The sequence below is a fragment of the Trachinotus anak genome, unplaced genomic scaffold (assembly GCF_046630095.1).
Source record: "Trachinotus anak isolate AG129_WGS33_773 ecotype Australia unplaced genomic scaffold, CSIRO_AGI_Tana_v1 ptg000003l, whole genome shotgun sequence".
In the NCBI taxonomy this organism is placed as follows: Eukaryota; Metazoa; Chordata; class Actinopteri; order Carangiformes; family Carangidae; genus Trachinotus; species Trachinotus anak.
In genome coordinates, this window is record NW_027273854.1 from 1990181 (window position 1) to 2006501 (window position 16321).

Consider the following 16321-nt stretch of genomic DNA (forward strand, 5'->3'; position numbering starts at 1 on the left):
TTAACTGTCTGAAATACAGCAGCAGCGGGACTAGAGACGGTTTCCTTAGCCTCCCACAGAAGAAAAAAAATCCCTCCAAGCTTCCTGCTGCGAGCATCTCCGCTTCCACGGGTTGCCCCTGCCTCTTTATCCTCCCAGTTCTCTCCCTCTCTTCCTTGCTGTGCTCACCTTTTTGTTTCTTAAACATCACAGGAGCAAATCAGCAGACAAGCGATTGTACAAGTTTTCTCAAGCTTTCAAGAATTACCACCATTTCATCATGGATAATCACAGTTAATAACCCTTCTCATTAAGGAGACGAGAATCATGGGTCATTAATATTGTTAATATCTTCTCCCTTTCCTTCTCTTCTATCTCTCTTATTCCCCCTCTCTGCGTGCCAGAGGGAGCGGAAACAAAAGGATGACTAAAAAAGAGCTTAGCGCGACAGTGATTAACTGATCGGGGTAGATGGACTGTGATGAATCAAAGTTATCTCTCAAATCTTAATAACTGGAATTAGCCCCTGATTAGATGAGCTTTGGCTACAGCAGGGAGTAGTCTGCATTTTCACTTCAAAGAATCCCGCCCATGTAAACCTGTCCCTCCTTCCACTGCAGAGCAAAGACAAAAAAAAAATCAGTGAAGGAAATAGGCCAATGGAAACCAGAGCGGTAGAAGATACAGGGAGTCATAAGAGAGCAGAGATAATGTAAACCACATTGTTACACCTGTTTTCCTCCCAGAATTTCCTCATTGTCACTTCTTCTTCTCCGTTTATCTCTCTCTCTTTTTCCAACACGCTCGGGTCCAGTGGGAGATGTCAGAGTCTCTGTGACAGGGTCATAATGAGAGTGGCACTCTCCTTCATTTGCATATGTTTGCCATTGTCACAGCGGTCAAGGAATGTCATGTCGAGATTCCTGCATGCGTAAGTAATGGCATTTTGTCCCCACGAGGAACTCTGGCCCCCGTATCATAACCCCTGTGCACGGAAAAAAAAGACTGAATTAACATGACAATCAGCTGATTCTAAAACAAATGTTGGCATTTTTATCCCCTGTAGGATTATAAAAGACTCATCTGTAATCTGAGGAGCAGCACGCTGGCACGACAACACCGCGGAATTGATTTACGGGTTTATATGACCAGAATGGCTGAGCGCCCCACTGTTCGGTTATCAGTTTTCGTTTTATTTTAGGTCTTCATCTTAGTGATCAATAGCAATCTCAAAGAAGTCGTTGGGTTTGGGAGGATTTTTAATAGAAGAGGTGTCAATATCTCTTTGTTCTGACAACTTTAGAACAACAAAAACAAAGAGGAAAAGTAGATGAGAAAGTTCTTGTGATGGGGTCAAAGCAGCACAGTGTCTGTTCTCGCTAATAAATGAGGCTAAACTCCAAACTGGATCCGTCCCACAAGTTAATCCCAATTTTGACACCCAGTCTGGAGTAATTAGTCCCAGATGTAAATATCTGTTATGCAACAAAAGAGGCAACAGCACTGAAACAGACAATTATCTCCTCTTATGGTGTTGGCAAAACGCTTTGAGTCTAACCATGTGTAACTGATGGCTTTTTCACAGGGCCTCTAGGCTTATTTGGATGTGCTTTTTGTTTATTTATTTATTTATTTTTTTCCTGCATTTTTGTGCCGCACAGCGCCTGAGCCCAGACAGAGCTGTGGCGGAGACAGACAGGTTCATTACATGTCACAGGAGTTCAAAGTGATCCTCTGTCTACTCTGTTTATTAAGTGGCGCTCCAGCGTCTCTGAGGTATAGTAACACTCAGTCGCACCGCTAAGAGCAGTCCCATCTTGGCGCGAGGCTCCGTGTGCGGCGCCTTCGCCACGATGTAATGAAGAAATCAGCAAGGGATTGAGGAAAATGAACTCTCTTTCTAATACCTCCATCCAAGGACATGGAGCAAATAAGTGCTCCCAATAACGAGGAAAAATCACGTTAGAGTGGATGAAACATATGTGACATGTGAAAACGATTAAGCCTCTCGGAAAAGGAGCGGCAGAGACACACAAAAATCTAAATTGACTTGGACCCCGAGCGAAGACACCGAGAGTTTATTTTCATGAATTGATTTTTCCACAAATGAGGTGGAAAAATGGAAAGATGGGAGTTTGTGAGGGAGGAAATGTGAGACAAAACAATAACCCTCTCCCCAGCCCATTTGAAATCATAAACCTGCTGTAGTGGTGGGGAGGGCCAGGGTTCGGTTCAGGTGTGTGTGTGCTGTGAATCTGCATTAAACTGGGCTGCTTCTCCACTTCTCCCCAGTCTCTCTCCCCCAACACCGGGCTGTAATTGGTTGACTGGGGGGAGGAGGGAGTAGCCGTTGCACCGAATATGTTCCTCATCATGAGAAACTCAGCTGAAGGTGTTTTGTTTCTGCTGTTGTTGTTTACCTCTTCTGAGCTTCTCTTCTGCAGCTCACCTTGGATTCACTGTGTGGCATGTGGTTGTAATTAACACATGCCGCAGCCTCTGGTGAGTGTTAACAGAGAGAGTTGGAGTTAGATCATGTGGCTCACCTAATTAAAATGGACCCGGCTAGACGGCTTTTATTTATGCGCCTTCAAGACAAAATGAATGCCAGTTGCCTGTGGAAATCATCTCAGGCCTTCTTTTCTCCTGACTGTCTGGGCGCGGGGCTACAATTAACCGAGCTTCAGCAGCAGAGCCGGGGACAACAAGAGGCTTTCATGCAGCTGGCTGAAAACCACTCGGTGTTTCGTTTGTGTTGCATCAACTGATTGCCGTACGTTGGCCTCCGCTGAGCTGCATTACACTTTTCACTATAAACTCTTCTCGGGTTTGCGCTGTGATGGCCCAGCGGGATTTGTCACAAGTTTGCCACTGTCACTGACAGGCGGTCATTAAAAACAAATGAGCATTGTTCTGGAGAGGAACGCTCAGTGCACGATGCTTGGGATGAGACGAGAACAATTTTCAGGCACTGAAAGGCTTAAGATTCACTTAAAAAATGTTATGTCATCTGTAATCTGACAAAGAAGGTTGCTTGTGTGCATTTTCCATGAAGGAATGAGACAGCAATGTTTTATGTGAAGTCAACATTAAACTGTTTATGCTGTTTGGATTACACACATACACTGCAGAGCTGTTCATAAATCTATTTGAATTGCTTAGTGTATAGAATCAGAAGGTGCGTTTCTTGCTTCAGACTATTAGTGTCATACAGTAGGAACCATGTAAAGTAGCGAGGCCTTTGCTGAAAAATGATCCAAGCCGCATGTGACGGAGCTGAAGCCATAAAGCTGCCCACTCCATCACGGCTCCTATCGCCGAGATTGATCAGCCCGCTCCCATTTGAGTGATTTCCCTCCGGATTCGATGCAGTGCAATTAGTAGCATGCCGTATTTTGCTTTTGCGTTGCTCTTTGACCTCCATCGCACGTACGAGTCAGTGGAGCACTCTGCCTATATGAGTTCCTCCTAACAGCTCCTGTATTTGCACAGCCCATCTCTTCTTGGTCTCTCAATACCATCCCTCCCGACTCTGCTAAAGAGGATCACGGATCGCTGGCGAGCAGCCAAGTCGTCATACCTGCTGAGAAGGAATATAGCCTTGACCATCTACACTGGGGTTAGCACCAGTGAAAGTCAGTCTCTCTGAGTACTGCATGCTGGGAGTTTCTCTCAGACTGCCAGCCTCAGCAGTGAAACATCGTCACACGGCCTTCCTGACCTCTTTGGCTCCTGATGCTGACTGTAAAAACAAAAACTCCGCTCCAAAAGTGATCTCCTTAAGTAAGGGTTTCCAATCCAATTTTACACAAGAAGAGTGCTTAAGATTAGAGATAGTGTTTTTTATTGTGCTCTTCAGTAATAGGAGTAGAAGGGGTGAAAGGAGAGATAGAGGGAAGGAGGGAAAGAGGAATGGAGAGGATGAGAGATCGATAAAAGCTTCTCTCTCTGGTTGCCTTTATTCTTCGTCGTCATGTCCGTGGAGATGAGGTTTAGGCGGCTCATGGCAGCAGGCCATGTAAGGGGGGGGCATTAAACAGCCGCAAAGGGACCTGTTCTTTTCCCATAAACAGGCCTGCAGGTAGAGTGACGCTCACCAGGATCCCAATATTATATACTATATATTGCTGTACTCATTCGCAGCAATAATGAACAGCAATCTCTTTCAGGGGAATGAGATGTGCGGTGTACCTGACTGGTTTGTTGGGGAGGGCTTTTCATTAGGCACCATGGATTATCTTGACGACGGAGAGTCGGGCCCAGCGCAAAGGGCGCATGGTCTCACTGGGACAAGCACAACTCCCTTGATTTGCATGGGCCTTTTTTCTTCTCCCAGTTCATTTCCAGTTGAATAACTCGTTTGTCACATACATCAGAGAAAGGCGAAGATCATACGAGAGCCAGTGTTACTTTGTGTTTCACTAATGAGGCCTGTACTCTCCGCCTCCTTGCATTTGCCTTGCTGCCCTTTGAAACACAGCAGCATGGTGCTACAACTCTTTAGTAGTTTCCTTTCTCCAACACCAAGCTCCAGGGTTGTTATCCTGTTTGTGTGTCACTTGGGTTCGTGTGTCCTGTGAGTCAGAGTCAGATTCTCGACCCAAGGGCAGAGGGACACTCCAAGGCAGATGACGACTTAACAAGTTTAGTAGAACATGTCATGACTAATGCAGAACTGAGGCATGGAGATGAAACATAAGAGTGAACAGTGCTGTTCGTGAAGAAAGTAAATTAAACCATGGATTTCCCTAAACTAAGAAAATGCAGAATAAATAACTGAGGATACAGTAAACGAGAAACAAAAACCAAAAGCCCTTTTACAACTTCCTCAGCAGAAATGGGAAACAGAACAAAGCACTCCAAAAATTTCATCAAGGAAAAGTGATTTTCATTTCCTGATCAGATAAGAATCAAGAAGAAAACCATCTTGGAATATAGACAACAAAACATGATGACTAATGCCACAGTCCACACTAGTGTGACGATTTCAAGTTGTGTCTTGGTTTGATAGCAAAATGAAACTTCTGGCTCAACATATGCTTTGGTCCTAGTCCCAAGTCTGGTCCGTATACTTCCACATATAGCTTTTAACCTAAAGTTTTGACTAACAGCTGGAAGATTTTCTGTCTGTGTGCCGGAATTGGTCCAGATGTGGAAGTAGCATCTGATTATCACGGGCCAGGTTCAGACCGTGGAAGTCGACGTATACTTTATTTTGCTATCTTGGATTTTCATACTTCCACTTTCATTTTAGCATATTTATCATAATGTTTTGCTTCACGGTCTATTACTGTCTAACTATTTCATGTGACCAGAAACCCAAGGAAGCACCTTGTTGGTGGGGGCATGTTACTACTGAAATATGAAAGTCCAATTTCAGTAATACACCCATGAACGCTCATCAGACACCAAAACCTGGCACAGCTGTTTAATGTATTATCATAATGTAATCTACCAGCAATATATGCTTACCTGTATTTGATGGACAAAACAGAGCATTGTGGCCAAGGTTGAGGCACGTATAACCATTTTTGGCTGCGCTGTTTTACCGGAGTCCTCCTGTGCTCCTGTGCTGGTACCTCGCTGGAAAACTAATGAGGACTCTGACGGCCTAGGGTGCCACAGCGTCCTGGATCTACCCAGTCAGTAGCCCGGCTATCATAATGAGGTTTCTTATATGATTTTGTTTTTCCAATCATAACCTTGGTATTATATAATCACACTCTTCAGCAAATCCTTAAAAACACTGATGAGGACCATGGGCATTCAGTCCTGACTGTGACTAACTAAAAGTTCAAAGTGGAGCTTTGATCTGCTCCATGACACGACCAATGATTGATGTAGAGTCAAGCACCTTCATGTTTCCAGCCTGCTGAGCTTTCCGTCACTACTGGACAGCTGAGTTACCATCGTGTTGATGGTTTGCTCAGGCTGGTTCAAAGGAGGACACGGGATCTCGTAGTACTTTCAGCTGTCATACCAGGAGGTGCATCTTTTTTTAGGTAACCAGCCCCATTCTCCTTTAAAATGGGTGCTTAGAAGTTGAAAATTGCCAACATCAAGAGCTTCCTTGAATTAGAATGCCCGGCAATGCAAGTGTGTTATATAATGCCATGACTGGAGGGAGAGGAAAAGTAGAGCACAGGGGTAGAGATTAAAAAAGTTTCTGCATAAAAAGAGGGGGGTGGGGGGGGGCATGAAAGGGAAAAGGGGGGAGGAGGGATTGAGGGAGAGACAGAGGAGCTAGAAATGTAGCATAATGAAAAAGAGAAGGGGGGGATTAGGTCAGGCAGGAGTGAGAGTCCGCTCCTACAGTCCGAGCAGCCTTGAGGCCCGGCAGAGGCTGCAGGAGGCTGGTCAATCCCTCTCCCCTCTCAAGGCTTCACTCTTTTTTAATTTAGATAATGGAGCATTTCCGTAATTGGCAGAGCACAGTTTATGCTGAGGTTTGTTTGCCAACACGTCAAGAGTAGAATTATTTCCACTACATTTACAGCATCGTGTTGCTCAGCTCTCTCATTAAAACTACAGCCTCCTCCTGCCCAGATAGAGCTTTCTGTGGAAATCTGCAGGCCAAACACCACAGCAGCAAAAAAAAAAAGAATAAAACACATTTATCTCCTATCTCACCATCCCCAGCCAGCTTGTAAAGGAAGAGACAGAAACTTCTCTATCTGTTTACTGTTATTGTTTTTCTCCAATCATAAACCCTTACTTCTGGCTGCTATTGTGTGCTTTTTCCTTTTCCTCTCTTATCGAAAGAGTTATGCGTTGGGCTCGCATGATCTGTATCTTTAAATTTGATTGAGGGTATTTGCAGGGGGTGTTATTGGATTTTGGTGTTATTGTCTCACCTTTTCCCTCTGTGTTTTTAATGTTGGGATGGATATCCACTACAGCAGCACTGATCTTACTGTTCTGCTCATTAGTCTGGATTTGCAGAGCCTTGTGCTTCGCAACAATAAGACATGCACTTCTGTAGTCCAGCCATTACTGAGTTTAACAATGTGCACCAGCCAGAAAAGTCCATTATTTCTGCAGCTCATCATCTCAAGCATCCACATGAGACAAAGGGTCTGTGGAACAGCTTTGTTGAAAAGGTCTATCTATCACTTAGGTTGGGGCAGAGACTGAAAAACATATGTGGTGTGGATAAAATATACTGTGTGTTCTGGAAGCATATGGAAGAATGAGAGTTTTATTAATAAGACACGGCTTGGTATCAAACTTATTTTGGGTGCTGACATAAATCAACAAATGCTTCTTAGCCTTTCTTGAGTTAAATAAGAAATTTGCAAGTTTTGGACACAATAATTTGCCAAGGTTCTTGGTGCATTTGAGATTTCAAATAGGTACAAAAAACAACAGAAGAGTACTGTTATCAAAACTCTGGTATCATTTTTGCCCCTGTATTCCAAATGATAGAAACAAAGGAAGGGGAGGTGAGCAGGAAAAGGCTCATAAAGCGAGGGAGAGGTTGGTGTTAAAAGTGGAAAGTGGAGCTTGGAGAGGGAGCAGCTGCTAGTTTAACAGACCTGTCTCTGAAATCAAAAGCCCTAATCAAAATTTTATCAATTAATTGATCTTTCCTCTTGTGCTTTGCCACAAGTGCAATTGAGATTCCCCCTGACTCTTGCCCCTCCAACAGCGAGCCATGCTCTACAACATAAACTGTGTTCATTAGCGATGATCAAGGAATTCCCTAATCTGAGCTGAGACGTGATATGATAGCTGCTTCCCCCGACTTCGTTGGTCTGCAGGACAAGTCTCCCCAGTTGCCGTCCAACTCGCACGTCTTTAATGCTGGTTGTAAAACTCAAACAATGTACTTTAAATTCAATCTCAACTCTAGTTCTAACCCTTCGCCTGCTGTTGTGTTTCTCTCACAGGGTAACCAAGAGGCCACTAACCCCCCAGAAGCGATGGCCCAGCCGTACACCCCAGCCCAGTACCCACCTCCCCCACAGAATGGTATTCCTGCAGAGTTTGGGGCACCACACCCGCTTCCAACACAGGACTACACCGGGCAGAGCCGGGTTCCCGAGCACGCCATGACCCTCTACACGCCCACACAGACGCACAGCGAGCCGGCTGGCACTGACAACAGCACGCCCACAATCACCGCCACCACGACCGCACCGGTCAGTGTCCTCCACCATCTGCAAACACTGTTCTCAGCAGACTGTCAGCAAGTAAAATATATTAATATTATCTTTTTTTACCTCTTTTTTTTCTATAAGACTGTGTCAGATATATTATACTGTTAAAGGTCCCATGTTGCTACTGTTTTCTTCTCCCTGATTTGCTTTGTGTGACTGAGGAAAGTTTCCACCACAACGCAACTTTCATGTGCTGGAAGAAGTTTGTCCATTTTCTATTTTGTGCCAAAACACAAATGTATATAAGATATAAACAGATTACTGCAAGAGATGCTACAAAATAATTTGACTTAACATGCAAGTAGAATTCCTCTGTGTCAGTGTAACATATATTTCAGTTTTTAATTGTCTTTCTGAACCTAAAGCTTGTAGCTTTATTGTGTTTACCCAGAGCTGCATGTGTAAATCTTGCAGTTTCACCACTAGTGCTGTGATGGAGTACATCAAAGCCCCAACCCCAGATTCTTACTGTGCTCGTCTGGTGCCAAGTCATTTGTCCTTTTTTATTTCACTTGGCAATTTGGACGTTTTCTGCATCGCAAACACAAAAATGACCTTTCCTAATAAAAAAAAGTGAGGGTTGAGAGTTAGAGCCAAACACAGTGAGAGTTACAATACTGCACATTAGTGAGCAGCAGCAGACTTGGATGGCAGAGCGTGGTCCTTGGCGATGGAGGTGAATTTGATTGAAGATGTGCTGATGAAATGAAAGTGCGTTTCTGAGGAGCCGTGTGAGGCTCCCTGAAAAAACATGGAAACCTGAGCTGTTATATTTATTTGCGCGAAGAAGATTTGACATGCTGTCAACATGACTGATTCAGGACTTTGAAAGGAGGACACACCTTTCCCCCTCCCAAATTTCTTTTGTTTTGATTTTGGTCACAGTTAAAGAAGCTAAAGAGAGACTCACTGTTCAACCAGAATCTAAACCACTGTTCAGCCAGTCGTCTATAATTTCATCCAAATGTTTGAGACTCTCATCCAAACATAAGATTTTATCCTCTTCATCACTATGCCGGGGCCTGATTCTTCTTCTTTTTACACTCCTTTTCACCTCATCATAAAAGTGCATATGTTGAAAGCATAGGCAGTCTGAGTGGAAAACAAACCCCTGGCAATGCTGCTCGTTTAGCTTGGAAGTGAGTGAAATTCTAAATTATGCATTATACATTTCATTCCTGTGTACAGATACTCTTATATGAGATTCCTTGACCTGGGATTTACCTTCACAAGAGGCAGATGTAGATAAAAGGGAGGACGACTTAGCTCCAAACTTTAGAGACATGTCTAGAAAGATGGATAATGCTGGCAGAGATGAAAAAAATAAGACCTTCAGACCTTCTTTTCTGCTTTAGCATGAAAACACCTGCTGAGAGAGGTCACGGCGAGGCCACGGCCCTCCTGAGAGAGATCTGGGTCACTCATAAAGAACACTGTTAATAACTCCATTTTCCCAGCCTCACAATTACTGTACAGCTCCGAACATTTGGCGGCAGGAAAGTGCTTATACGGCACAAGCACAGCAATAGAATTGCATGGAGTATTATCATCGGCCTGTAATGTAGCAATGTTTGATTTGAAGATTTGTGTGACGCTCTCCAACTGCTCCGTGGTTATGCGGTGCACTTACAGTAATGGCTGACACACAAGCGAGTTTAAAGTGGGGAGAGACTTGGCAGGAGGTTCAGCCTCCCCCTCCTCCTCCTCCTCCTTCCCCCTCCGACACTGTGCACCACTCCTACACTCTCCATCTCTCACCGTCTCCCCTCTCTCTCCATTTCGCATTTGATTTCATTTCATCTGCTCACCCGCTGTGAAGAAAGCCCAGAGATGGTGGCCGTGGAGAGATGAGAGCTCGCCTTGCCTTCCTTCATGCTCTTCCTCTCCTGCTCTGTCCTCGCTTTCCTCCATCTTCATTCTCTGCATCCACACTCTCCCCCAATTCCACCCATCTTTTCTCAGGGAGGACGGAGAGATGAGATTAGTGGGGTGTAAACAAGAGAGTCTAATCCTCGGGGGCCGCTGGTGTAGTGTCACCCACCGCTGTGTTCGCCAGCTTTAATGACAGACCCAGCCTGTTTGCTCTGGGTGCCACAGACGGGCCCGGGTGCCTTTGATTAGGGCACCCTGCAGAAACACAGATTGAGGGAGCAGATCAGCTACTTGCTGCGACCCTCCCCCCACCCTCCTCCCTTGGCTCGACTCTGCTGTGCTCAGCTCCTCTTCCCCACGACGATGCTTTACTCTGCACATCTACTCGACTTAAAGACTTAAAAAGAGTCAAGAGAGAGTGAAAATTCAGTGAAACGTATGGATTCTGTGTGAATTCCCTGCAGAGAGTGGAGAGAGTGTATGTTTTAATGAGGCGCAGGGACTCTCTTTACTTCTCTCTCTGTTTCTGTCTGTGTCTACCAGTCCCCCGTCTATACTGGGAAGGTGGCGTTGTCCAGAGCCAGACCTCTGGGACCTCGCTCTGTGCCATGTTCAAACAAGCTGACTTGAAAGCAGGCGACTTGAGGAAGAGAGGCAGCCCCCAACTTTTCTCCAAATCCTTAGAGATGAGGGTTGCAGAGGGCTGCCAGGAAGCTCTGCTGGAGAAAAAAAAACTGAGCTCGTTATCTGGCTCAGTTCAAATAGTCTGAGGTTTGGTTGAATTTCATGAGTAATCATTCTCTTTTCAGATAACAAATTAAGGCAGTGGCGTTAGGGCAGCACTCGATTCCAGATTTTTCACAGCCCGTGTCAGCGGCATGAAGACTCTCCAAAGGGTATTCTGGGGGACTGTGATAACATAGAGACACACACACACCCGAACACACAAGGGCATGCTGAAAACATGGGCGAACACATGCAAACATTCACTACGCACACATGCACACACACACACACACACACACACACACACACACACACACACACTCATCTCTCATGAACTGTGTTTAAGGGATTCAGACTCCACCAGGGTGTAGCTTTCAGAGGCGGCGCTGATGGCAGCACGCAGGCCACCATTAAAAGGGGCTGACCGTGTTATCTGCAAGTGGGAGAAGCCGCTGATTTTCCCCCACTGTAAATAACCATTCCATAGATATTATAGATTTCCTCAGTGTTCGTCAACATTAAAACTCTCCTGGATAATTTAAAGGATAAGGCCCAAAATAACAATGTTAACTTTCTAACATCCTTACCCCTACGCCTTTTATTCAAAGGTCCCATATATTACACTTTTCTAGTGTTTTATTTTGAAGTGTTGTTATACATAAGAAGATATATTTGTGGTTTTAAGAACTAAAAACCATCTCAGTGTAGTTTTACATCTCCTCTCTCAGGCTTTCTCTGGAGCTCTAGTAACAACATCTCAGTCAGCCAATCAGAAGAGAGGCTCTGATCCTCTGATTGGCTGACTGTTTTCTGAGCGATCCAATAAAAATCCAATTTCAGAAAAACACACAGAGAAACCAAATCCTGCGAGGTTGGATGGTGGGTGCAGGTGGGCAGGGGGCATAGCTGAGGGTCGTGACTGTTTCGTTGTGACATCACAAAGTACTGAGAGCTTGTTTTAAGGCTCAGTCTTGAAATATTAGCTGTGTGCATTTTGTCAGTGGATTGTGCACTTTGACACTTTCATAGTATTAAAACAGAACCTAGGCCTTCTTTATAATAAAAAAAAGATATGGAAATCAAAATCTCACTTAATACAATATGGAACCTTAGAAAAAATAAACATGGACTGAAACATGTATTTAGAGAATAGTTCCACCGCAAACAAACATACAGTTTCATTTTTGAAAAAGGAAAAAAGGCTTTTAATAGTTCCCTTAAAAGAAAAGCTGGATATGGTAGTTGTTATCAAACACAGGGGGAAACAGTGCATTTGCTGGGGACTGTTTTTAGCTGCGGATTAATCCACATTTGGTGCTCTAGTGAATATTTGGGCCAGCAGGATAGTGTATGTGGGACTGAGTCACAGCAAACTACAGTGTTTGTGTGTGTGTTCATGGTAATGAAGGAACATGTCACAGAGTGGCACAGAGGGATAAGATATACCAGGCCTTGTTAGTACGTTACATTCATTGTTTCATTGTTGTTTTAGTGTTTCGATAGATTTAGTTTAGTATTAAAAAAATCACCAGACTTCTGAAAGATACTGTAGGGTCATGATCGGGCCATTAGTTTCTATTGTTTCAAATGTATTTAGGGAAATCATTTTTGTTTTCTTGTGCTCTTTACACTACAATACCCATGACCCCATCAGTCACAACTGAGAACAAACCATAGTTTCTGAATTCACCCAGAAGTGAAGAATGGAGGAATCAGTGGTGGCTGCACTTCTTCTGATACTTTTCAAGTCCCAGAGTTTCATTTCCATCCAAACCTTAGAAGTGACCCAGCTGACAATCACCAAACATTGTCCGTGCAGAAATTAAACAGGACTCTTACTGTCCCTGAACGACTAAAGTGACTCCTACACCTCCACAGTTTGCTACTTTAAATGAATCGGGAGAAGTGGGTGGGGGCAGCGCCTCTGCTCCACACTCACTCCCTTCACACCCCCTGCTGTCTCAGGTGATGGAGAGGATATACTTGCAGCTTCTTTAGGAAAACAAAACAAACAGTGGAGCAGCGGGAGAGGAAAATAATAAATTAAAGCTCAGGCATTATAATTCTTGTGAGCGAAGATTCAGTATCCCCTCCCACCCCCCTCCCCCCATTTAATCGGATGTAATCTACCTGCTTGGCAGCATTCCAATCAGATAGTTTCAATTATGCTCTTGTAATGCCACTCTGCGAGGAGGGGGAAAGTGCTGAGCAGAGCACTTTGCAGGCGATTTGCAAATAACAGCAAGGGAGTCTTTTAGAGAAATGACTGAGCAGGAAGCCGGAGAGTTGCCGGAGTTGACAGCTCTCTCACTCTCTGGTTTGCTGGCTTTGGCGGTGACGGTGTGTTTTGCATCCCACCTCCTCCTCCTCCTCCTCCCTGTGACAGCAGCTGTCGGGACAGTAAAGTGCCACTGAAGGTGGCCTCCTATGGTAATACGGAGGTAATTATTTTCCACTGCAACGCCACCATTTCACAACCAGGCAGGCAGGTTGGAGCCTCGGGAGCGGCGTGCGGAGGCAGGCATCCCGGATCTCAGTGACACTCCGAGTTATTGAGTTAGTAGGATGCAGTCTGGGGTGCTTGGGAGTCAGCAATTCAGCATTTGTGTTCTCCGTATGTGTATTTGCCCCTGATGTCAGCGCGCTGCCGGCCTGTCTGAGTGCAGACGGAAAGTTAATCTGGATGTTTGCAAACATGCAACTGCGCCTGCCGTGATAAAAAGCCAGACAGACAGAGCTGGAGGACAGTGGTGCTCAGTAGTCTAGCAACATACGCTAAAGGTCGATAGTGTCATGTGTGACCGATGAAACAGATTGACCTGTGGGGCTCTGGTACCTTGTCACCCTCCACGGTCCCAGCATCTGTCTGCAATGTGTCACCCCCAGGGCCCAACATGGCTACTCAGGCTATTAACCTCCAGCGAGCGAGGACACGGCAGAGTTAAGACCCCTCCGCCCGTCTCTCTCTGTCACAAATCCACTCCTTACCAGCCGGCCGGCTCACTGCATTTTCCGGCTCCCGTGTCCTTCGCCACTTGTTAACCTCTGGTCTGGGCACCGTCAAACTCAGGCGGGACTTAGGAAGCTGCCACCAACCTGCCCTACCTGGATGGCTGCAAGGGAGACAAAGTGGGACCTTGAATCAAACAACTGTCACTGTTAACAATGTATGTCACCGTCTCGGAATGGGCCATAAAAACCAAATAAATGACAGCCATTACAGTGGAGATTGTGATTATGATAATGAGAATAATAAAGGCGATCATCATTACGATCATGATGATAATGATAATACTGTGATGATGAATTATAATGAATAAATCCCTACCCCATTTCCTAAATGGTGGGAAATGTATCACTAAGAGAGGCCTGCAGCCGACTGACAGCCTCAGAGCAGAGCAGGGAGAGGGTTATCAGTGTGTGTGTGTGTGTGTGTGTGTGGGCGTGGGCGTGTGTGTGTGTGTGTGTGTGGACATGGGCGTGTGTGCACGTGTGCACGTGTGCGCGTGTGTCATTTGAACCATTTGTACTCCGGCTACCTACTCCCTTTTCACGTCTGTATCTCAGTACAAGATTGTGTCAGTGTTTCTGTGTGTGACTGCCCAGCCAGTGTATAGCATGTTTGCCGTGCTCAGAGAGCACTTCCCAGGAGACCTTGCAGTTTACATATCACGTTCAAACAGCTTTTGTGCTCAGTATATATTCCACTCTGCTGTTTCCCATCCTCCCCTCCTCGTTGTGTTTCTTTATTTAGCCCCTTCCCACAGTCACCGGCACTAAATCACAGTTCATTTTTGTTCATTTTTATTATTTGCTTACTATTTGCAGAATAGAGACTGCACCCCCCCACCAGCAGAACCACAGCACTGGCTCTGTGTTCAAATGCATTAAACTAACTTTGTGCATGGTTTCCTGATGAGTGACCTCTTGTGGACGGCTATGAGAGCAACCTTCTGTCCTCTCGCGGAGACAAAGGTGAAAGTGGTGCGATGCAGTTATAGATTTTCAGGGAGGAAATAAGGCAAAAGGTTTCATGTCTGACTTCGACACCACATCTTTGCAGTGCAACTCCTGTCTCCTGCCAGCAGTCAGCGTAGCCAGGACTCGATCTCTCCAAGGTTCAGATACGCCCACCATCACCTATAAAGCTGACCAATAACTGGGTGCATCTTGTTTGATTTATTTATTTATTTAGTAAATGCCAGTTGGTGGTGTTTAGGTGCTACAGTGCAACAGATTGTTCATCTGTTCTGTGCTTCTGTGCAGCGTCTCCAGCCTCAGCGTGGGTTGCCAGATATATTAAGTTATTAGTCTTATATAATAAGTCTCAGGAGCAGTAGTACCAAACCTGGCAACATCACTGTGACGACAAAAAGTCACTGCACCCTGCTGTTGATCGGCACAAAACTTAGCTAAAACCACAAAGTGTCATTTATATCTGTGTTTGTGTGAGATGTGTGTTAATTAGTGAGCGTGAGAATATGTTGGTAGGCATGTTTTTTAACTCTGGACACAGCCAGACTAGCTGTCTCCCTCCAGGCTTTATGCTAAGCTAGGTTAATTACCTCCTGGCTCTAGTTCCATCCTTATAGGCCATATAGTATAAAGGTAGATGTGGAGGTATCAAAGCCTCAGTGCACAGAGAAATGCACACAGCCTGTATTCAGGAACTGAGCCTTAAAACCAGCCGTCAGGACTTCTGGAACTTTGTGATGTCACAACAAAGCAGTCACTGCCCTCAGCCATGACCTCAAAATTCAAAATAAACACTGGAATAGTCTAAAATATGGGACCTTTAACACTCATACAGTGATTGATATCGATGTGTCCAGAATGCTGAAGTATTTGTTTAACTGAACAGCTTTAGTGGCTTAAAATTGAACCAGCCCTTAATCACAGAGACGACAGGTCAGAAAACTGTCAGCAATTTGTGTAACAGTTCAATGCATTTTGAAATACACTCAAACAACCAATTTTTAAAAGAGAACTGGTGCAGATAGACTTGTCCCACGACAGAGCATAAAAGGGAGGATAAACTATGCTGTTGACCAATGAGGTTTTACCCACAGAAAATACATCAGAAAAACGAAACTGCTACAAAAACAAGGTCCATCTAAACAGACAAGCCACCAGAACCCTCAGTGAAATCAATCACGGGTGTCACAGGGAGAAACAAGTGAATTTGTCATGGACATCAGACACGTCATTTATATAGAAATGTCAGCATAGCATTCTCATAATGATGGAAACAACAACGCTGAGGGCTGTGGGCCTCGCACTCTGATGCCTGTGTGCAAACGTCACCAATAATGTGTCTTTAGTCTAGACATGTCAGGGCTCTGTGGGATCTATATCCACGCCTTTTTGTCAGCACCTTCAATCTTCCCTGTTGCTCAAGAGCTAAGTGCAAGAGATTAATAAGTGGATTTGTAATGCACAACCTCAGGTTTGACACTATAAGTCATCGGCTGTTTATCGCTTTGGCTTTCTCACCAGATTGAAAAATGGCAGACGCTGAGTAAGTTAGTCAGCCAGGCCTCCCCAACCCCACCCTGCACCCCGCCACCCCCCTGTTTCAACCCCCC

The 16321-nt window shown here is 45.0% G+C and overlaps 1 protein-coding gene across 6 annotated transcripts in view; it reads left to right on the forward strand.

Annotated features, from left to right (window-relative positions):
- Positions 1 to 16321, forward strand: part of LOC139610748 (RNA binding protein fox-1 homolog 3-like) — a 471093-nt gene that overhangs the window by 426195 nt on the left and 28577 nt on the right. For 3 of the 6 annotated variants that reach the window (XM_071465101.1, XM_071465105.1, XM_071465100.1), the window contains one exon: positions 7869 to 8171. In XM_071465101.1, coding sequence (XP_071321202.1) covers positions 7869 to 8171 — 303 coding nt within the window. The remainder of the gene's footprint in view (positions 1 to 7868; positions 8172 to 16321) is intronic. The other 3 variants (XM_071465099.1, XM_071465103.1, XM_071465102.1) reach the window with 1 other exon arrangement.